The sequence below is a fragment of the Chamaea fasciata genome, unplaced genomic scaffold (assembly GCF_029207755.1).
Source record: "Chamaea fasciata isolate MVZ Bird 193981 ecotype frontalis unplaced genomic scaffold, bChaFas1.0.hap1 SCAF_21, whole genome shotgun sequence".
Taxonomy (NCBI): domain Eukaryota; kingdom Metazoa; phylum Chordata; class Aves; order Passeriformes; family Sylviidae; genus Chamaea; species Chamaea fasciata.
This window is the reverse complement of record NW_027094106.1, coordinates 9,855,091-9,876,206: the sequence shown is the minus strand read 5'-3', so window position 1 is coordinate 9,876,206 and position 21,116 is coordinate 9,855,091. Positions and strand designations below refer to the sequence as shown.

Genomic DNA, 21,116 nt, shown 5'->3' with positions numbered 1-21,116 from the left:
AAGGGAGGCGTTCCCTTCCCGGGGCGCCACGGCACCGGGACCCCCCGACGGCAGCCGGCTCCGGGGCGCCGGGAGCCGCCGTCCCGTGCGCGCCGTCCCGCCCGCCGCTGCCCCCGCCGCTCCCCGGGGCCTCCCGCCGGCCGCGAGGCAAAGTCCGCCCCGGCGGGCGCTAAGGGCCGGGCCGAGCCGTGCCGGGCCGGGGCGGGGGCCGGAGGAGAGGCCTTGGCGCTGATTTGCATAAGGTATAATGCCTTATGGTGGCGGTCATGGCTTGGTAGAGCGCGGCCCGCGGCCCGCAGCAGCCGCGGCCGGGGCGGAGCGGGGAGGAGGGAGGTGAGCGGCGGGCGCGCCGCGGCCCCGGGAGGAGGATGGTGTCCCAGCTGAGCGCCCTGCAACGGGAGCTGCTGGGCGCCCTGCTCAGCTCCGGGGCCACCAAGGAGGGGCTGATCCGCGCCCTGGAGGACATGGTGCCCGCCGCCGGCTTCGGCGTCAAGCTGGAGAGCCTTCCGCTGTCTCCCGGCGGGCCCCCCGACGGCAGGGCCGCCCTCCCGCCGCTGGCCAACGGGCACGGCAAGGGCAAGCTCTCGGGCGACGAGGGCTCCGAGGACGGCGACGACTTTGACACGCCGCAGATCCTCCGCGAGCTGCAGTCGCTCAACACGGAGGAGGCCGTGGAGCAGCGGGCAGAGGTGGAGAGGATGATCAGGTACCGGCACCGGGCGCTCCCCCGCGCCGCGCCGGGATCCGCCCGCAGGCGCTCGGTCCGACGGCCCCGGCGCCGAGCGCCCTGCCCGGGGCTCGTTCCCGGTGTGCCGAACCCGGTGAGGGGTCCCGGCGCTCCCTGCCCGCCCCGCGGTCAGTGCCGGCGCTCCCTGCTCGGTGTGTCCCACCCGGTGGCGGGTCCCGGCGCTCCCTGCCCGCCCCGCCGTCACTCCCGGTGGCGGGTCCCGGTGCTGCCTTGCCCGGCGCTGACGGGGACCCCGCGGTGGAGGGCAGCGGGCAGGGGGAAGCCGGAGCCCTCGGCCGCGTCCCCCCCCGCCCCGTCGGGGCTGCCCCCGTCTCCGGTGGCGGCGGGGCCGGGGGTGCCGGGGCCGTGGGGACTCGGACCGGCCGCCGGCTCCGTCCCTTCGCGCCGGCGGCTCAAACATAAACCGCACCACGTGGAGCCCGGGGCGTTATTAATTTATTTCTATAAATCATCAACAGAAAGATACACAAAGGGCCGCGATCAGGGCGATCGGGCCGGAGGGTTACTCATTGCCGGGGTTGTAAAGCGGCCCGGGAGCGGGCAAAGGAGGAGGGAACCCCCGACGGCGGCGGCTCCGCTGCGGCCCATCCCGACATGCGGCTCCGCTCCGAACCGAGCCGGGCCGGGCCGGGCCGAACGAGGCAGCCCCGGGCTGGGCGGGCAGCGCTGCCCCGGCCCGTGGGTGTCCGGGCGGCACCGACCCCGCTCCGGAGCTCCTGGGAAGCGGCGGCCTCCGCCTCTCCCGCGGCCGCGGCGCCGGTGTGAGCAGGTGGGAGCCCCGCGGGGACACCCCGAGCGCGGCGGGGGCGCCCCGGTGTGTGCCCCGCTGGGCGCTGCCGTTCCGGTGCCCGTGACGGTGCCCGGCGCGGTACCCGGAGCGCGGCCCCGGTGCTGCCGCCCGTGTGTGCCCGTGCCCTCCGCCAGCCTGCAGAGCCCGGCGACAGCCCCGGCTCTTCGCCCCCGACACGCCGGGATCCCGGCGGCGCCGCGCTGCACTCCTGCCCCGGCAGCAGCAGGGCAGACGGTGGTGCCCTTTGGGGACAGGGCAGTGTCACCCGTGCCTGCCCAGGCTGGGACCCTTCGGGTGCTCCGTGCCAGGGAGGATCCATCGCAGGCCTCTCCCGATGGGTTCCCAGCCCTCCTGCTTGGCCGGAGCCCTGCACCCCTGGGCGCTCCCGCCTGTCCCCGGTGCCCTCCGTGCTGGCCACAGCCATCCCCGGGGCTGCCCGTGGTGGCCGGGGGTGCTGAGCCGGCTGAGCCCCGGGCTCGCGGTGCTCCCACAGGTGTTTCTGTGCAAAGTTTGCCTTGGGTGCAAACAAGAGCGGGCACATGTCCCTGAGGAGCCTTTGCAAAGAGCTCGTGTTTGCTCTGAGAGAGGCCTTTGTACTTGGAGAGGGAGCGGGCAGGGGAGCCGGGAGACACCGACTGCAGCCGTGCCTGGGGGCTGAGCCCCCTCTGCTCCTGCTGTCCCGACCCGGGGCTATTCCCACACTCCCTGGTGTCCCTCTCGGGCTATTCCCACATCCCTGGGGTTGCCCAGCTCTGCAGCTCTCCGGGACCGTGGTCTGGGCTTTGCTGCCCACCCGTGGGTGCCGTGTCCCGGTGGGTTCACCCTGGGCACGGAGAGCCCAGCTCTGGGACAGACACCCCGTGGCTGCCTCCCTGCCCCATCCCACCTGCCGGGGCTCACCCAGACCTCACTCTGGCCAATAATAAATCCCAGGAGCACCCAGACTCCATCCGTGGGCTGGGAACCTGGGGAAAGCCACCAGCCCTGGGGACCCAGCAAAGCCACCCCGCAATGTGTGGGGAGTGCAGGCCCGGCCGATTCCCTGGAGCAGGGAGATGCTGACCAGGGTGTCATTTCTGCAGGGAGCTGGGCTTATAATCCATCTCTATAAATTCTTGGCATATTTCTCCGAGGATGTGGAGTGTATTTACCTGGTTTTGATGCTGACAAAATGGGTGAGCTGGTCTGGGGATCCCTGGGAAGACAAACAGGCTTTGCCCCCCACCTGTGTGTGAGGCTGAATGGGGAAATGGCTCTTTTTTTGGGCAGCGTTGGCAGCCAGGCTTTGTGGGGCTAATTCTGTGCAGGAAAAAACACCTTTCCATGATTTCGGTTGAGAAGGATCGTGGAGCCAGGGCTATAAACTGGTTTTCCAGTATTAGAAAGCACTCCTGGGTTGGGTCGGGTTTTGGTTTTGTTTGTAAGTAAAGTCCTGTTGTTGAAGATTGGACAATTAATGTTTGTTTTATTTCATTTTGGTGACAGAATCAAAGAAAAAAGGGCTGATGTTGACTCAAAAGGTTTTCCTCTCTGGCTTTTTAGGTTACCAAAAAAGAAAGGAAAAAAAAAAGAGGCCAAACAAACACTCAAACGTTTCATTTTGGGTCAAGTCCAAACATTTTGTTTAACATGAAACAAAATGTTTGGGTTTGGTTTCAGGTTGTTTAACCCTTTTGAATACGGTCAAGTTGATTTGTAAAGGAAAAATCACTGCTCAGAAATTAAGAGCTGAATAATTGTTTTGAAAGTGTAAGTGTGAAACACGTTGGAAATGTCAAGGTGAAGCCTTTTTTTAAAAAATTAAATGGAGGGAATTTTTTTTTTGCTAATTCTCAGATATTTTTCCAGGCAAAACGTTGCCAGATTTTATTTGAGTTCCAAAATCTCATCTGTAACCCCCGAGTCGCTCGTTTGACATTTTCCAAGTGTGCTCTGGCTCACGGTTTCACTCCGAGAAAGCGCTGCCCTGGGCTCGGTTGTGAACCAAACCGCTCTTAGAAATGATAATGAGCTCTGTTTCATTAACTTGTTATTAATCAGTAATTAGTGGGATCACTTGGGTGACATCGAGCTGCTTGTGCCAAAGGTCTGCCCGAGCCCCTCAGCTCCGGCGCGGCCGCGGCTTTGCCCGGTGCCGCTGGGAAGGACAAATCCTCCACATCCTTCTCCTTGCTTCCCACCTTCTCCTGGGAACCATCCCATGGGAAGGACCCCCAAAAACCGTGGGGTTCCCCTGCCTGGAGGATGCAGGGTTGGGCACAAGCTCTGAGACTCCAGGAAGGCTCCGTGGCTCCTTCCCGGGGTGTGACAAAGCCCTGCTTGGCTCTGCTCCGGTACTTTTGCCGTGGATCCAACCAGCTTTGTTTTCAAGCTGCATTCAGGAAAAAAAGTAAGAAATATACTTGTTGGGCTTTTTTTTTCTCTTTTTTTTTTTTCCCCTCCACTTGACAAGTTGAAGGATCCAAAATAAGTAATGAATTGGGAAAGCAGTCGGAGGGTGGTTCCAGGCGCGGCGTTGGGGTATCGCATTATTTGAGTGCAGGACTGTGACCAGGTCTGGGCTCACACCGGTTTTTTCAGCGCTGAAAGTGCTCCCTTTTAGCCCAGAATAAAGCCTGGGGTCTTGGATAACAGCACAGGTGTGTTGGCCTGTTCCTCTGCTGTCACACTGGGCCTTCGATAGAGCTAAAGACCACGGACAGCATTTGGATTTTCAGCTGTAATTTTATTTGTTCTGAAATAAAAAGACCCTAATCAGCGTCAGCTACCCCAAAGGACGGTAAAGTAGTGTGGTTTAGAGAAGAGTCATTCACACTTGGATCCTACAAGAGCCAAATTCAAGTGTTTAATAATAATCAGGAATGACTCAAAATTTGGGGGGGATTTGGTTTCGGTTTTGCATTCAGGGACTCGTTGTGGTTTGTGTGCCTGGTTTGACCTTGGCTTCTCAGCCTTTCACCTGTGGTTGGCGCACAGCTCTGGGGCGAGGGAATAGGGTCCTTTTGAAGGGGATATTGAGATTTTTAGATCATTATCCCTGTGGGAATGGAAGGAAGAAGCTGCCCGGCAAGCGCGGCGGTTGGGTTTGGTGGCTGTGCAGGGGTCCCTGCCTGCTGGTGGTGATCCCGGGGACACGGGGCACAGTGCAGGTGCTGCACCCGTGAGCAGGGGCAGGAAAAGCATCCCCAGCACTTCTCTTTCGTCATGGAGAGACCAGGATGGGTTTCCCGTGCCCATCCAGGTGTGTGCGTATCTTCCACGGGAGAAATCGCGCTGAACGTCACGGCAGCAGCTCAGGGACCGGCTGTGCTTCTCCATGGAGGATCTGGAGGAGCTTTGCTGGCATTAATGAGACCTTGGTGTGTCCCATCAGGACACTGGGATCCTCTGTGCTTCTCCCTGCCTGGGGGAACAGTCTGGCTGGCAAGCCCCGGGGTGGGTGTGAGCCTCCATCCCGCCAGCCCTGGGGTGGGACACGGCTGTTTTGGGGAGCTCTGAGGATCTTGTGTCCTTCTGAAACAGTAATAATAATAATAATGATAATAATAATAATAATAATAATAATAATAACGATAGTAATGAAAGTTTGCCATTATGGGAAGAAGCAAATGCTGTGAGCTTTTCCCTGGCAGCAGATATTAACCCTTGGTTTCCCTGCCCACAGCGAGGACCCGTGGCGGGCAGCGAAGATGATCAAGGGCTACATGCAGCAGCACAACATCCCGCAGAGGGAGGTGGTGGATGTCACGGGCCTCAACCAGTCCCACCTCTCCCAGCACCTCAACAAGGGCACCCCCATGAAGACCCAGAAGAGAGCTGCCCTGTACACGTGGTACGTCCGCAAGCAGCGGGAGATCCTCCGCCGTAAGTACCTGTGGGAATGGAGGGGGAGAGGGGGGTCCCCGTGTCCCTGTCCTGCCCCTGGGTACCACCACTGCCCCCAGAGCCAGCTGGGTAGCATCTCCCCAAAACGGTTTTCCAAGTGAAATGAATTTAAGGTGCAGGAAAACCGGGTGAGAGCCCCTCTTGGCCCCCGGCTCATCCACACGGCTGAATCTCTGGGTGTTTGTATTTATTAGAGCTGGGGAAGCAATTAATGATGCCTCACAATTAGGTGCCTTTCCCACCTTGGCCCCTTCTCCTTATTATTTTTCAGGCTGCTCATTTTTTTTTTACTGAGTTTAAAAAGTGTAGAGAGAGAAAATGAAAAACTCCTGAATTGCTGCTGTCTGTAGCTGGGTTTGGGGCAGTCTGTGCTGTTTAAAATGCAGATGATTTTGACCGAGCACACAGACTATTCCTTTGTGCCCCTCTCCCACTCCTCCCTGCCCTGGGATCTGTCCCGTAGCTCTCAAAGCAGCCTCGAGTGGCACTGACCCTCCCCAGGAAAGGGCTCTGCCTCCCTCCTCCAAAAGGATGCAATATCCAGCAGACGGGAAGTGCAGAAAAGGGTTTAGCACCGAATACCATTGCTCTGAAAACACACCTTGAGACGTTAGAGCAAACAGAGCCTGCTCCAGCCTTGCCCTGTGGTTCCCCCCCTCCGTCACGGGAAGGGGGGGAAAAGCCATTATAAAAAGAGGGAGAATTCCCCTGCAAAACTGGGAATAATAAAACCCTGCCATTAATCTCCCTTTACTGCCGTGGTGACAAGCGCCGGGGCTGGGGCGGCTGCCGAAGGTCACCTCTGGTGCTGCCCGCCCCGGGCACGGGGCCGGAGTCCCACCAGGCTGGGAGGGCAGTGGGAGGGGAGCTGTGGGGTGAGCACAGAGGGGCACCCTCTCGGGGGGCTTTGCAGTCATCCTGCCCAGCTCCCGGCTTGGAAAAATCCTCCCAAAACGAGCGCAGGCTGGCAGGAGCCCTGCCCATGAATATGCATGGCCATAGGCATGCCCTGCACATGCCTCCCCATTAAACAGGGATGGCAGCGGGCTGGCCCCTTCCCGGGATGGGTGGCACGGAGCACCTGGCTTCTCCAAAGCCTGCCCTGGGCTCGGGCTGCTGCGGGAGGGGACACGGGGGGGACACCTCGGCGCGGGACAGTGACTCCGAGCGGCGGCTACAGGCCGGCTCACGTCTGCTCCTTTCTCTTTCAGAGTTCAACCAGACAGTCCAGGGTTGTGGAAATATGACAGACAAAGGCAGTCAGGATCAGCTGCTGTTTCTCTTTCCAGAGTTCAATCAGCAGAACCAGGGGGCTGCCCAGCTCGACGACGCCTGCTCTGAAACGCCCAGCAAGAAGATGCGGCGTAATCGGTTCAAGTGGGGGCCGGCCTCCCAGCAAATCTTGTACCAAGCCTACGAGCGCCAGAAGAACCCCAGCAAGGAGGAGAGGGAGAGTCTGGTGGAGGAGTGCAACAGGTAACAGCTGCCCCACACGGCCTGTGCTGCCTCTCCTGCCCCACAGCCTCAGCCTGCCTTCCCAAAGCCGCGGGAGATGTCGGGCTCCCGGCTCAGCACCCCGGCTCCCAGCTTGTGGCACAGCTTTGCCGAGCTGCCAGGCCCCTCCTTGCCGTGATTTCTCCCTCTGCGAGATGTTTGGGGCAGAGGGAGCTCCGTGCTTGGGCAGGGTCGTGATGAGGCTGATAGAGGGATGATGTAGGGATGATACAGGGATGATACAGGGATGATTGTAAGGATGATCCTGGGATGATCCAGGGATGATCCAGGGCTGATATAGGGAAGCAACAAGGGATGATTACAGGGATGATACAGAGATGATACAGGGATGCCACAGGGATGCAACAGGGATGATACAGGGATGCAGCAGGGATACCACAGGGATGCTGCAGCGTTCCAGCAATATCAGAGGGAGCGGGGATGGCCTTTGCAGCGTGGCTGTAGTCGAAGAGAGCAGGTGGGCTTGCAGGAAGGGCCGAAACTCCCCCAGATTTGCCATGTGCTGAGGCCCCTGCTTGCCCCCCCAGCAGCAGCCTTGCTCCAATGTGTCCCCTTGCACTGGCAGGGCCGAGTGTCTGCAGCGAGGAGTGTCCCCCTCCAAGGCTCACGGGCTGGGCTCCAACCTGGTGACAGAGGTCCGTGTGTACAACTGGTTTGCCAACCGGCGCAAGGAGGAGGCTTTCCGCCAGAAACTGGCCATGGACGCCTACAGCTCGGGCCAGCCCCCACACAGCATGAACCTGCTGCTGTCCCACGGCTCCCCGCACCACAACCAGCCCAGCGCCTCCCCGCCCAGCAAAATGCCAGGTGAGCCCTCGTTCTTGGGGGGGTGGTGGCAGAGCTTGGGGGTGCTGAGCCCGCGGGGCTGTGTGTGTGTGAGCAGGGAGAGGATGCTCAGCCTGGGCTCAGGGAGGGGTGGTGATGGAGAGGAGCACGTGCTGTGGCTGCGGTGTTGTGGCCACATGGGGAGGGCTGGATTTCCGTCGTGCCGAGGACAAATCAGGGTTTGCTTGGTTGGTTTGGCTGACGGGAGTTCCGTGTGGGCTCGGCTGGGCAGGGAGAGGCCGTGCCCAGCAGGGCAGGAGGAGCTGCCCCGTGCCTGCCGTGTCGTGCCAGTGCCAACCCGTGGGGTGTAGCCCACTGGGAGCACTGGTTCTGGGGGTGCACAGGCAATGCCCCAGGGAAGGTTGGCAGCATGTCCTGGCCTCGCTGCAGGGCTGGAGATAGCCCGGGCTGGGTGCAGGGCTCTGCACCGTCCCCATGCCAGAGTGGAGGGAGGTGGATGAAGAAAACTGCTGGGGGTGCAGGCTCACTCCCACCTCCTCCTCTCCACACCTCCCGTGCCCAGCGAGGACTGGGCAGAGCAGAGCAGACCCGCCGAGCACTCCTGGGGGACTGAAGTGGGAGAAAACGCCGTGGGGAGGGGGCTGCACACCGGGGGGAGCCCATCAGAGAGGCATTGTTGGGAGAACAATCCCCATTGTCCCTTACCTGCCCTCTGCAGCCCCCGGCGGGCGGGACAGGGGGCTCGGTGGTGGGGGGGATGTGTCCCCGCTGCCCCGCGTCCCCTCGGACACAGCCCCGGTGCTGGCACAGCCCGGCCGGGGAGGCTGGAACCGGCCACCTGCTGGAAATGACCCTGCCTGGCTCGTCACCCGCACCCAGCTCGTTCCAAAGGCAAATCAAAAGGAACCCGAGTGGCGGAGAGTCCCCGCGGGAAGGGCAAGGTGCCTGGGGACGCTGCCGGCGGGTGGCCGGACAGCAGTGCCGGGTGCTGGCAGGCGGTGGCAGCCCCCCGAGGGCTACGCGGGGATGTGCGGGGCCACATCCCACATCCCATCCCCCTGGGAGGGACCGGCAGCATCCCGGGGACCGGCCAGCGGTGACCAAAATGTGACCCTGCCCCAGGAATGCCCCGTACAATGGCGGGGACAAGGGAGGACGTTTGCCCTCCTGTCACCGGCTGATTGCTTACAAGGTGCCCTACAAGCACATTGTCAGCAGAATCAGCTGTTTTCGGTGTCGCGGCGGGCTTTACAATGCCCCACCAGCATGCAGCCCCGCATTGTCACGGCGTTGTCCCCCCCCGTGCATGCTTAATTGACAATTAAGCCGGGGCTTTGAACGAACCCCGCTGCCTTTGATGTGCCCCCGGCCTGCCAGCGCACATGGGGCACCCCCCGAGAGCCTTTGTTTTCTTCTATTAGGGGACAGCAATTACTGTAACCGCGGGCATTTATCTTGCGGCTGGAGGGCCGTTAAGCCCCAACCTTTATTTTGCCGTCGGAGCGGTGCCAGCAGGGGCCGGCCGTGGCTATAGGGCCGGTGACAGCCCATTCCCAGGGGCTTTTGAGCAGGCCAGGAGTGATGGCTGCGGAGAGGAGCCCCTCCGGAGGGGTCAGGAGGGCTCGGCTGCGGGAATTTCTCGGCGGTCGGTGCTTGTGTCCATCGTGAGCAGGAGGAGATGGGCATGGCAAGGGAGACACTGTGGGGTTTTAGGGCTGATTTGGGGGCCGGCAGGCAGGGATGGAGCTCAGCTGTGGTTGCTTTGGGGTGCTTGGACCAAGCTGGGTCTGAGAGGCTTCCGGCTCCCAAAACACCACCGGATCCATCAGTGCTGGAGCCTCCTCCAGGAGATATTTGGGGATGCCCTCCTGGTGGGGCACAATCAGCGCTGGCCCCGCTGCCTGGCTGACCCCATCGTGGCTGTCCATGCTGGGATTTGAACTGTCCTTGCCCCGATGTGGCGGCGTCTGGGCCGCTCAATGCCTTAACAGCTTAATGACAGCCCTGGGAGGGACCCTGCCCCTGCCCTGCCCGGCCCCCGTGACGTCCCCGGCAGCAAACCATGGGGCTGGAGCTGTGGGGCAGCTGCAAAACCTCTCCCGTGCCCGTGGACAAAGAGGGGTCGCCTCTCCTTGGGACATCAATGGGGTCTTGCAAAAGGGCGGGATGACAGCGGGGCAGGGAGGAGAGCTGTAAAAGTCAAACATCCTCCGGCCTCTTCTTGGGGACCCATCTGTCGAGCCTGGAGCTGTAGTTTTTAACTATTTGGAGGTAAATACTTAAAGCCTTTCTATCTCGGAGGCTCCTCTCCGAGGCTGGACTTTTCCCTTACTCTGGGTTTTATCAGCAATCTTGGTTCCCTGTTTGATTTGAAGGTCACTCACTCGGGGCTTTATCTCGGTGCCATGCCGTAGACTCTGGCTTATGCCATTTTTATCTTCAAGAGCCCCGAAGACAATCGGGGCATTGATGAGATTAGGGGAAGAACCACCCGGCCCCCTGAGCCCGCCCTGCATACAAAGAGCTGCCCGCCCCACAGAGCCCCAGCCCCAAGGAACCATCTCCAGCCCGTCCATCCTGTCCATCCATCCCTCCATCCATCCATCCATCCCTCCATCCCTCCACCCACCCACCCAATCCTTCTATCCCTGCTCTGTAAACATCAGAATAGCAGAGCAATATCACAGCAATCACATTTACATACATATATATTAAAAGGTATTACTTACATTTATATATATACATATATACACATTTAGATATCTCTAGGGATGGAGATAAAAATAACCCAGTGCCACCCCCGAGATTCTTCCTAAAACCCAAAGGGCCATTGAAGTGCTTTAACTTTCCTTTAAAAGGAGATCCCATCCGCAAACCCTGGCTCTGGGGATGCCCTGGTGTATACCTGGATCCTTCCTGGTCTTTCTTGGGCTGCTGGTTCTGGCTGGGACCCGGTGCCAGCAGTTGTAATATTTTACTGTCGGGCGCATTGTGGGGCTCGGTGGGTACAGTGCTCTGTTAGGAGCTTTTCCCTGTTTTATGGGGGTAATTAGAACTTTATGACAGCAGCGAAATGGGAGGGTCTAGTCCCCATAAACGGGTTTATAATGGATATAAACTATGCACCTCTGTAACTGAGCAAGATTAACACTTTAGGGACAATTTGAGTGGCAGCCCAAAAATCAGAGCTGCCCTCGGTGCTGCCTGGAGACCTGAATTTTGGGAGGGTGAAATTGTCCCATCAGCGACCTGGCTGTCCTTAGTGTCAATGGGTGAAGCATCACTGAGTCCAGCATGACCCCAAAAATTACACTTTGCTTTTCTCACCCCACTTTCACACCCTGGTCCACGCCAGTGGCTTCATCCTGGGGGCTCAGACAGAGCCAGAGCTGAATCCCTGCCACCACCAGATCACCGGTGAATTTTTGGGGTCTCCTTCGGGGTTTGGCATTGCTGGTGATGTGCAGGACATTGGTGAAGGTCTGGGCTGCAGTGCAGCCCAGAGCTGGGGGAAGGGGCACACACTGGAGGCTGGGGCACGGTGGCAGCAGAGCTCCCGCTGCATGGGAAAGACAGTTAAAAGTACAGCCAGGGGTTTTTTTTAAATACAATTTATTAATATCAAACATGACTCAAAGCCAAGCAGAACCAAACTGCTTTGCTGCTGGTGCCTGCCAAAGGCAGGGGACTGGTGTGTTCTGAGAAAATGGTTGTGATGAAAGTGGTAAAGAGACAGATCTTTGCCCTAAACTCCCTCCACTGCCCCCAAAAGCCGAGTCAGGAGGATGAGTGTGCCAGCCCAGAGAAGTCAGGAGGTGCTGGGGCTGTCTCGGGGTGCACAGGAGCCCCTTGCCCTGGGGGCTGTCACGCTGCTGTCCCCATCCATTGGCTGGAACGGGGTTAAGGCGATGGGAGCCCGACCCTGCGGCTCGTCTGGGGCAGGGGAAAGCAGTAAAACATTTCACAGGCTGTGCAGCTCAGGGGCCACACAATGGCCCATCCCATAAACAGACTTTTATATTATGGCTGTAGCTCCAGTTAAAAAAAAAAAAAAAAAAAAGCCTTGAGGAGGGAAGGCTCCACGGCCAGACCCATTCCCGGCGATCCCCATCCAGGCTCCTCTCCTGAGGAGGAGACTGAGGGGGAATAAATCCCTTTGCACAAGGGCTGCTTCCAGCTGTGGCGGCACAGGAGAGCAGCAGGAGAACCGTTGTGTTGGGCTCTGATGGCTGTCTGAGCCCAGCTCGTAAACCCTGCATGCCAGAGCCCCCGGCTCGCTCCGGGAGGAATCCTTCAGTCCTGGAGCAAGCAGCTGTGCCCATGGATTCACCCCGGCTGTGGGGGCTCTCTGGGGAGCTCCCAGAGCTTGTGCTGCCAGGGGATGGCTGGATCCCAGGGTTCAGGGATGGAAGGAGGCCTGGGGAGCTCCGAGGAAAGGCACCCCCATCACCAAGGAGCTCCCTGTGTCACAGCAGTGACAACAGCAACAATGCCTTGTAGTGGCTTCCTGATCTTAATGATCTGATCTGCCCAAATCCAGCCCAGCCCTGGGGACACATAAATAACAACACCCCTCCCACTGAGGGAATGGGGAGAGCCCAGCGAGGATAGCTGTTTCCTAAAGGAAGCCCTGGCAGAAGGATTCTCCCTGCCCAGCAAGAGGCTTCTGCGCAGGGTCTTTGGTGGTCCTTGGTGGGGCTGGAGAGTGGCACCGCCGTCACCGGCCCCAGAGCCCAGCCTGGCTCTCCTGGGGAGAGTTAATCTTCATCAAGACTCTTCATCAACACACAGAGTCTTCAGTGGTTTTATCTGGAGACCCAAAATCTCAGTCCCCAGCCTATCTGGGAATCTCGGCGCTGCTTATTGTTCCTCAAACAATCAAAGTCTTGTCCTTGGGGTTGCAAGGAAGAGCTTGAAAATCAGCATTTAACCTCTTGTGTGTTTTCAAGCCGACTTCACAGCTCTGAGTGGCTTGGCTCATGAGCTACCACTCCCTCAGCTGGATAGGGCATGATTTTGCATTTTAAATGGACTTTTTTTTTTTTGTTGTTGTTGTTGTTCTTACTGAGCCCAGAAGAGCTCGAAGACAGCAGAAACCTTGATTTCTTTTGCGAGAGGAGCCGTCTGTCTATCTCTCGGATCACGCCCAGAAGAAAGGGCTTTGTTTTATCTCCCCTGCCATTGTTTCAGCAGCGCCGGGATCCCGGCCCGGAGCGAAGCACCCTGTGCTCGGGGCCGGGGCCACGGGAGGAATGTGTGTGACAGTGCCCGGGTTGAGTAATGTTTACCCTGTTCACGGCAGGGACGGCCACTCGGGCCGGCAAATATCCACCTGCCAGAGGACATTCTTTTATTATCAGGGATAAAGGGGTTTGCTGGGAAATCATCAGGACCCAGACGCGGCGAGGAGATTCCTATCTGCGGGTCGTGTTTGACCAGCTGATGGGGAGAACTCGGCGGCGATTGCCGAGTGGCTGTGTTGTGGTTTTGGTGGCGGGGGTGTGGGTAGGTCTGTGCTTGGGCAGATGGTTTTGGAGCTGGTGGAAAGCTCCTGGACTCCGGTTATTATTTATCTGCTTTTCCTTGGTTCAGAGATTGATTTTAGAGTAGCCTTTAGAGCATCCTTCCTGGAACCAGCCACAGGCTGGATGTCCCCTGTGATGGCCGTTCTGAGGAGCTGTCCCCATGTCCTCTTGCAGTGGCCAGGGGTCACTCATGATGCTCCTGGTGGCTGGCAGGGTGGGCTTTGCCACCATGGAGTTTTTTTCCCCCGGGAGAGCCATGGTTTGTCCGTCCATCATGCACCTCTTCGATCCCAGAGCAGTTCAGTAACTGGCTGGGAGCGCAGGGCTGGACTCCTCCCAACGAATGGCTTTTCGCCGTAGCTGTCAAGGCGGCCCCGTAAAAGCCACTTTTGTTTCCCATGGGTTTTCCTCAGTTAATTATTTGTGATCTGTAGATGCCTTTCCATGACACATGGCTGATCATATGGTTATCAGGGTGGGGTGCTTTAGCCAAATTAAATAAATTTATATAGAAGACCTGTGCTGGGGCCAGATTTCCCTCCAGGGCAGTGGAGGGCTGGGGTCTGCTCTGGGGGCTTGGTGTGTGTCTGGTCCCTCTGCCTTGCTGCTGGTAATCATACACTTGTGGAGAGGGTGTTGGGAGGGAATCGGGGATGCAGAAGGGCTTGAGAAAAGAGTGGGAGCCCTGGAGCTGGGAGCTGGGCAGCTCGGGACGCCTGGGGGCTGTGGGGAGCAGGGAGAACCTCACAGGGGTGAGATGGAGGGTGCAGGGTCACTCCTGATGGGGCAGGCTCCCCAGGCAGCGTCCAAGTGCCAGGACAGGAATTTGTGAACTGTGCCAATGGAAACACGAGGGGTGCAGGTGGGTTTGGGGCTGCCGGCCTGGCTGGGGCTCCCTTTGCCCCCCGTGGCACTGGGCAGTGTGGGATTGCAGCTCCAGCCGTAAACTCCTCACTGTAATTCCAGGAGACGGGGCCAGGCACGAGCCGGGAAGGGAAGGGGACACACTTTCCAGTGCCCCTGTTCCTCTTTGTCGTTCACGTCCTTTAGGATCTCGTGCACATCTGCATCCTTGTGCCACACGCTGCGGGAGGGCCGGGGGGTCCCCAGGGGGTGGGCAGGGCCCCGGGAGCCCTCCCTGGTGGCCGTGGGTGATGCCGGTGGTGTTTTGCAGGGGTGAGGTACAGCCAGGCCGGCGGCGAGGCGGCGTCCTCGGGGGCCATCAGCCACCACGGCAGCGGTGCCATGGTCACCACCAGCCAGGCTGTCCTGCAGCAGGTCTCCCCGGCCAGCCTGGACCCGGGCCACGGTTTGCTCTCTCCCGAGGGTAAAATGGTGAGTACACCTGGCCCATTGTGGCGGCGGCGCTGATAAGATAAGAGGGCCCAGCGGGCAGAGCAAACACGCTTTCCCCGGGTTTCACACGCGGCCCGGGCTGAACAATGGGGCATTGTGGGGGACCGGGGTGCCACTGTCCCCACCGCCCCCGGTGGGACACGGAGTGTTTTCCCAGATGGATCTGGCAGAGCCCGGGGCTTCATTGATCCACTGGGTGGATCACTATTTGCTTTCCCTTGCCCATGACATGGTATCGATAAAATACTCATTCGTTACTTTTTTCCCTAAGCCCTCTCCAAGTTTGGGAAGAGCTTTCCCTGCGAGCAGAGACCTTCTTACCCCGGGCATCACCCAGGGGATTGAAGCTGCTCGTGCTGGCTCTGGCCCCACAGCTCCTGCCTCTCCCCCTCCCCTTTGCCACGTCCTTGGGGCCTCGCTGGGCAGAGCTGCCAACATCGGCATGGCAGGAGTGGAGATGGGACATCAGCATCCCTGTGGTGCTGGACATGTCCCCGTGCTGCTGCTGCAGGGCCCGAGCACTCGGGGTGCCCCTTGCTGGTGCAAAGCCCCTGGAGGAGGGGGTGAAGGAGAAAGGCAAGGAGGGGTACAGGGGCTCAGGCCAGGATGGGATGGGATGTGATAGCAGAGCACAGCCCGTCCCTGGAGCAGGCTGGCAGAGGTTTGCCTGCAGCTGCTGCTTTTCCGGGAGTTTTTTTTCCTGCTGAAATCGAAAGTCAAACATGGCACTGAGTGACGGGGCCAAGCCAGTTCTGCCCCGGTTTTCACTTCCATTTTCAGAGGGTTGTCCCTGCTGGGCCATCCCATCGGTCTCCTGGCCAGGCTGGGCGGCCATGGAGGGGCTCGCTGTCCCCTCCCTCAGCTATGGCACCGTTCCATTGTGCCTTTCTTCTGGCTGGAGAGGGTCTCTGTGCAGCGCCTCGGGCTCTGGCGCTCACCCTGCAAAGCCAAACGTCCCCTGCCAAGCCGGGGGGACATTGCAGAGCGACACCCCAGCTCCCCCGGCCCACTCCCTCTGCCCCAGCACGCCCAGGTGGCCTCAGGGGTGTGTTGAGCCTCATAACCCTCAGCCTGAAGCCATAAAATGAGTCAGGGATAAAGGAGGTGGCAGCAGCACCGCATGCCCAGGGCGGGGGTCCCCGAGGACCAGGCACCCCCTGCCAGCTCCTGGGACCAGGGCAGAGACCCCTGCAAGGGGCTGGGCAGCACGGGAGAAGGGAAGGGAGTGGATGAAACTGGTAAAAGCCCCTTGGTAAAGTGCAGCAGAAGAGCCCTGCTGAGTTCTCCCGAAGTGCCCAGCGCCGTGGGGATCGCGGCTCTGCCAGCTTATCTCTGATCTCCAGGCAGGGCTAGCTGGTGCTTGCAAGTGATTTAATAGAAATATGCTGTAGGCTGTGGTTTCTAGTAAGTAAACATGTGCCTTTAATGCCCCACATGAAACAAGGAGCTGCCAAGGAAGTTGCTGCATCTTTCAGGAAAGAGCGTTACTGAGGCTCCAGAAGTCTCTTGTGGCTCGCTCTTTCATGCTCCAGTGTTTGCCTCAGCTGTGTTAGTGCCAGAGGGTCTACCCTGAGGCTGCAGTGCCTGGAGGGTCTTTTCCAGTCATGCACAATCCAGGTGCAGTGCTCTGGGGCCAAACACCCTGTGAGAGGAGCTGGGGCTGCAGGCGAGCGGCGTGTGCTTGCCGGGAGCTGTTTGACTTGTGCAGCCGAGTGTGGTGTAACCCGGCCTTGAAGGGACTTTGAAAGTGGAAAATACCGGATCAGGAAATGTGAGTCACTCCCGGGCTTTGGAATTTATTGATGGATTTGTTTCAATTGCTATCTCCAGCTCACATGTGCAAAATAAACAAGGCGCTCGGAACTGGTGTCCAGAAATGTCACCTGAAGGGCTGCGGGGATGGCTCTGAGTTGGGACTGAGGTCACTCAGTGCAAGAGGACTAACGGCAGGGATTAGGGGAAGGTGCAGCAGTTTTAGAAATAAGGCATTTACGTGTCCTGGGGACCAGCTCCAGTCCTCGCAGCACATGCCAAGTGCCTTTGTCTGATCCCTAAACTTTGGCCTGAAACCCCGGGCACTGGCTCTGGCTGTGCACACCCGCCCTGTCTCACCAGTATCCTGCCAGATTGGTGACTAAGATCATCACCACGAGGCCCTTTTAACCTGCTTTCTGTCATTCTTCTTCACTTTCCTGAGTTTATAGGTCCCACTTTCCCCTGCAAGCGCCATGGTTAGAAGTTAATGAGTGTCAAAAGCCCTCAGCTGTCCCCGTGGGCTGGAGCTTGGACTTGGGGTACAAAACAGCAAAGGCTTGGGATGTGCCGTGTTCCGGTGCCATGCTCCAGTGGAGCTGGAAGCCAGTGCCAGCAAAGTCTTTCCCAATGCCGTTTTGCTGTATATTAACACGAAGCTGAGGTGCTGCAGTCAGGGCCTGCTCCCCTCCGAGCAGGGGGCTCTGCTGATGCCCCTGGTGTCCCTGTGAGTTGGAGGAGGGGGCTGGGGGCTGTGCTCTGACGGTGCCTGTTGTGGTATCCCGGCAGATCTCGGTGTCAGGGGGCGGGCTGCCCCCGGTGAGCACCCTGACCAACATCCACAGCCTGTCCCACCACAACCCGCAGCAGTCCCAGAACCTCATCATGACGCCGCTCTCGGGAGTCATGGCCATCGCCCAGAGTAAGTGTGCCCCGAGCTCACCCCCGTCCCCTGCCCTGTGACAGGGAGGTGACGCTGCCTGGCACTGACACCCCTGCTCTGCTCTCTCCCTGCTCCCAGGTCTGAACACCTCGCAGGCTCAGAGTGTCCCCGTCATCAACAGCGTGGCTGGCAGCCTGGCAGCGCTGCAGCCGGTGCAGTTCTCGCAGCAGCTGCACAGCCCGCACCAGCAGCCGCTGATGCAGCAGTCCCCCGGGCACATGACACAGCAGCCCTTCATGGCCACCGTGACCCAGCTGCAGAACTCACACAGTAAGGGCTGCGGGGAGCTGCAAAGGGCCCCGGAAATGAATTCAGATGGGAAATCACCTTGTGCTCTCCTCCCTGCTCTCCCCTGCCCGAGCTGGCCCCCCTTGGCTGCTGCCCCTCTCTCGTGGTTCCAGCCCATGGGATGCTCAGCGGTGCAGGGTGGTCACATCCTGCCTCATCCCTTCCTTCCCCCACTCCATCCCTCTGGTCCAGCCACAGCCCCTCAGTCCCCACGGCTTTCTGGGGGCCAGCTGCTGCCTGAGAACGCAGTGGCTTGGAGGGGAGTGGGGGGTTCTTGCCTTGTTTTATCTCATCCCTGTCTCCCTGCTGCCCGTTCCCACCCCTGGAGCTGCCACCCTGGGGTGGCTTTTCCCTGACCTGTGCCCTCCTGTCCGCAGTGTACGCACACAAACAGGAGCCTCCCCAGTATTCCCACACCTCCCGCTTCCCCTCGGCCATGGTGGTGACGGACACCAGCAGCATCAGCACACTCACCAACATGTCTTCCAGTAAGCAGGTAATGGCCCCACAGAGGTGGCTGGGGGGGCACGGGGTGGGGGTGTGGAGCTGGAGTGGCGCTTTTCCCCCCCTCTGGATATGGGGCTGGAGGTGGGAGTAGCAGAGAGCCCGTCCTGCTGTGCTCTGTTCGTGTGGGAAGCTGAGGATGAGAGCCACATTCCAGCCCCTTCCAGAACACCTGCTTGTAGGTGGTGTGTCAGGCATTTGGGTGGTTTTGTCTAACGCTTGGTGGTACCAGCCAGGCCCTGCTCATCCATGGGGCAACTCCATGAGAGTGGGAGCATCCTTCTGGGGCTGAGAAGGTAGAACCGAGCAGGCTCTGCTGCCCGTCCCCAGGGGGATCAACCCTGGTTGGAGTCAAGTGGAGTCCAAGGCTCCCCAGCTTCCCCCAGCCCATAAACCTTTATCATCTGCCCGCTGCAGGTGTAAGGCCGGACTTATCCTGGTTCAAATCAGGTGTGAGAGGTTTTCCTTAGACAATAGTCCCTTTCTGAGAGCCAGTTCTGGGGACTGTGGGAAATATGTGGCCCTTATTGATCGCTAGATAAATAAGAGAGAGCCTTGAACTTGCATTCAGATAAACTTTCTTCCCGAGGTTTGACAGGGGACGGGGAAAAAATGTCTGCAATGACCACAGAGTAAATACAGTGTGGGATTGCTGTGAGACCCCCCGGCATCGCTGTGAGATCCTCGGCCAGGGTGAAGGAATGGGCTGGGGCTGCAAAGGGGAGAGGTGGGCGGGGGTTTGGGGTGCTTGGGAAGGGGTCAGGAACGCCACTCCCCCGGGGATCCCACCGTGTGCAGGTCTCAGGGTGACCACTCAGGCACGGCCGCCCCTCCGAGCTCCATTTCCTCCGTGCGGCTTTATCGGCCCATCTGCTGCGCGCTCAGCCCGAACTGCCCCTGATTAATCGAGCTCTCCTGCCTTTGATGCCGGGCTGGCCGAGGCAGCCCCGGGACACAGGAAATGTCCCTGGCAGGGAGATAGAGCCCGGCCATCCCCGCTGCCTCCGGGCCCCGCCGTCACCCTGCCCTGAGCAGCGCTGCCTGCGGGGCTGGGGCGCCCGGGGCTTTCTGTCTCCATCACGTTTTTGCACTTTTAATTAAAGCAGGAGGAGGTGTCACAGCTCAGGACGGGGGATATGGGGCCAGGACCCTTCACCTGTTGTGGAGAAGGTGCATGCACCCCCCATTACCCCCAATACATGATAAACATCCTGCGAACACCAGGGCAGGATCTGACCCGTCTCCAAGAGCAAACCCTCCCAGGCCCCCAGGGTCTCTTTTCCTACCAACCATTCCGTGCCCAAGCTACAGCAGGAGAAATTTATCTTTCACATGGGTTTCCTTCTTGCCGGTCAGCAGTTCCATTAGCCAGGGGTGAATGAAGTGTGACAGACGCAGCACGGGGGCCCCGTAAATGCTGCTCACCACCCAAATTGCTCAAATACCTGGGCATTTGCGGTGATTTGGGTTTCTGTTATTGACTGGGGCTACACAGGGCTGTGCCCTGGCTCCTCCACGCTTTGCCTCGGGTCCTGCAGGGGGGGGATGGAGCTGGAGGGAGGTCCCTGGTCACTCCCCAGCTGTCCCCTCGCTTGCTGTGGCTCTCTTATCAGATGTTGTTATTAGACCTGGAAGGGACAAATACCTCCCGGTTCCTTTGACAACGCTTGAGGCCGAGCCACCATGTTTATTACGTTGGCAAACACCTGATAGCCACGGCCAGCCCCTAATGACATGTCACGGGAGGCTCCTGGCGTCTCCTTATCTCCTCCTGACCGTGTTTGCTGTGTGCTCCAGCCCACAAGGTCACCCCCACCCCTGGCCCCCCAGTCACCGGGGGCTGGGGGCACCCCAGGGATGGACAGGGATGGGGAAGGGGCCTCTGCAGTGGGATGGATGTGGCAGGGGGGGCTGCGTGGCTCTGTCCCTGGAGATGAGAGCCGTGCTGGGGGACAGCGATGAGCCCCCGGCAGCGCTCCCACCCCAGCCGAGCTCAGCCTCACGCCTGGCTGCTCCTGGGCTGCGTGGCACGGCCTGGGCACAAACAGGACCTTTTCTAGTATTATTATTTTTGGGAGGGGGTGGCGATAGCTGGCTAAGAAAGTATTTTCCCACTGCCTCCCCCACAGGAGTTCCAGGGAGGGCTCGGGGCTGAGCAGGGCAACACCAAGGTCACGGAGCGGTGCGGGAGGTGATGCCTCCAAATGCTTTGTGGTGCTGCCTCCTCCTCCTCTTCCTCATTCCCCGCCGCTCACTGCGCTGCTCTCTCTCTCCCTCCGCAGTGTCCCCTGCAAGCCTGGTGATGCTCCACACCTCGCTGCTTTTGCACATAGCAACGGGATCTTCTTTTCCACAACGTCCCGCCGGCGAGCTGCGCTCACAGCCCGGGAGTCGCCAGCCGGAGCGCAGCCCAGCAGCCAGGAGCCCGACACGGAGCCGGGGCTCGAGGCTCCCCGCCGCCCTCCCGAGCCCGCCGGGGACCAGCCCCGGAGCCGCGGGGCCCACCCGGGACCTGCCTCTCCTTCCCTCCACGCAGTATTTCCGAGATGCGTCTCGGGGATTGTTTTTCCTGAGAAGTATTCATGCCTTGCAAGAGGCTCTCCCGAGGAACAAGGCAGGAGCTGTGCTGGGAACAGGCAGAAAGGGAAGATGGATCATGTTTTAAGTTGTACTCCTCCACTCGGCGGACTGAGAGGGACCGGGGTCTGTTACTTGGCGTTTGGAGGGAGGAATTGCATGTGTTGTTGAACTGAGCCAATTAAACTGTAAATATAGGTACAGTCTGCTCCATCCTCCCCCCCTCCCCACTCCTATACATAGAGATTTATATAAAAAAGAAGTAAATTTTGTCCAATGGATGTAAACTACTGTAATTAAGTGCAATTCCCCCATCTGTATATATCGGTCCTGAATATCTTCTTTTTCTCCTTTTTTTTTTTTTTTTTATGGTAAAGGTCAGAGCTGAGGATGGTTTTGGTTTTTGTATTTCTCTTTTTCCTTTCAATGAGTTCATTCCAATCCTGG

At 59.2% G+C, this 21,116-nt stretch overlaps 1 protein-coding gene across 2 annotated transcripts; it reads left to right on the top strand.

Moving 5' to 3' along the window:
- Positions 1-281: 281 nt before the first annotated feature.
- On the top strand, positions 282-21,057 carry HNF1B (HNF1 homeobox B). 2 transcript variants are annotated; one of them, XM_066201764.1, is made up of 9 exons: positions 282-706; positions 5,203-5,402; positions 6,713-6,899; positions 7,504-7,745; positions 14,424-14,584; positions 17,147-17,279; positions 17,379-17,570; positions 17,966-18,084; positions 20,375-21,057. In XM_066201764.1, the coding sequence occupies exons 1-9, from the start codon at positions 369-371 to the stop codon at positions 20,393-20,395; spliced, it is 1,593 nt and encodes a 530-aa protein (XP_066057861.1). In that variant the 5' UTR covers positions 282-368; the 3' UTR covers positions 20,396-21,057. The 2 variants fall into 2 exon arrangements, with proteins under 2 accessions (XP_066057861.1, XP_066057860.1); XM_066201763.1 differs by having other exon boundaries at positions 6,635-6,899.
- Positions 21,058-21,116: the final 59 nt, after the last annotated feature.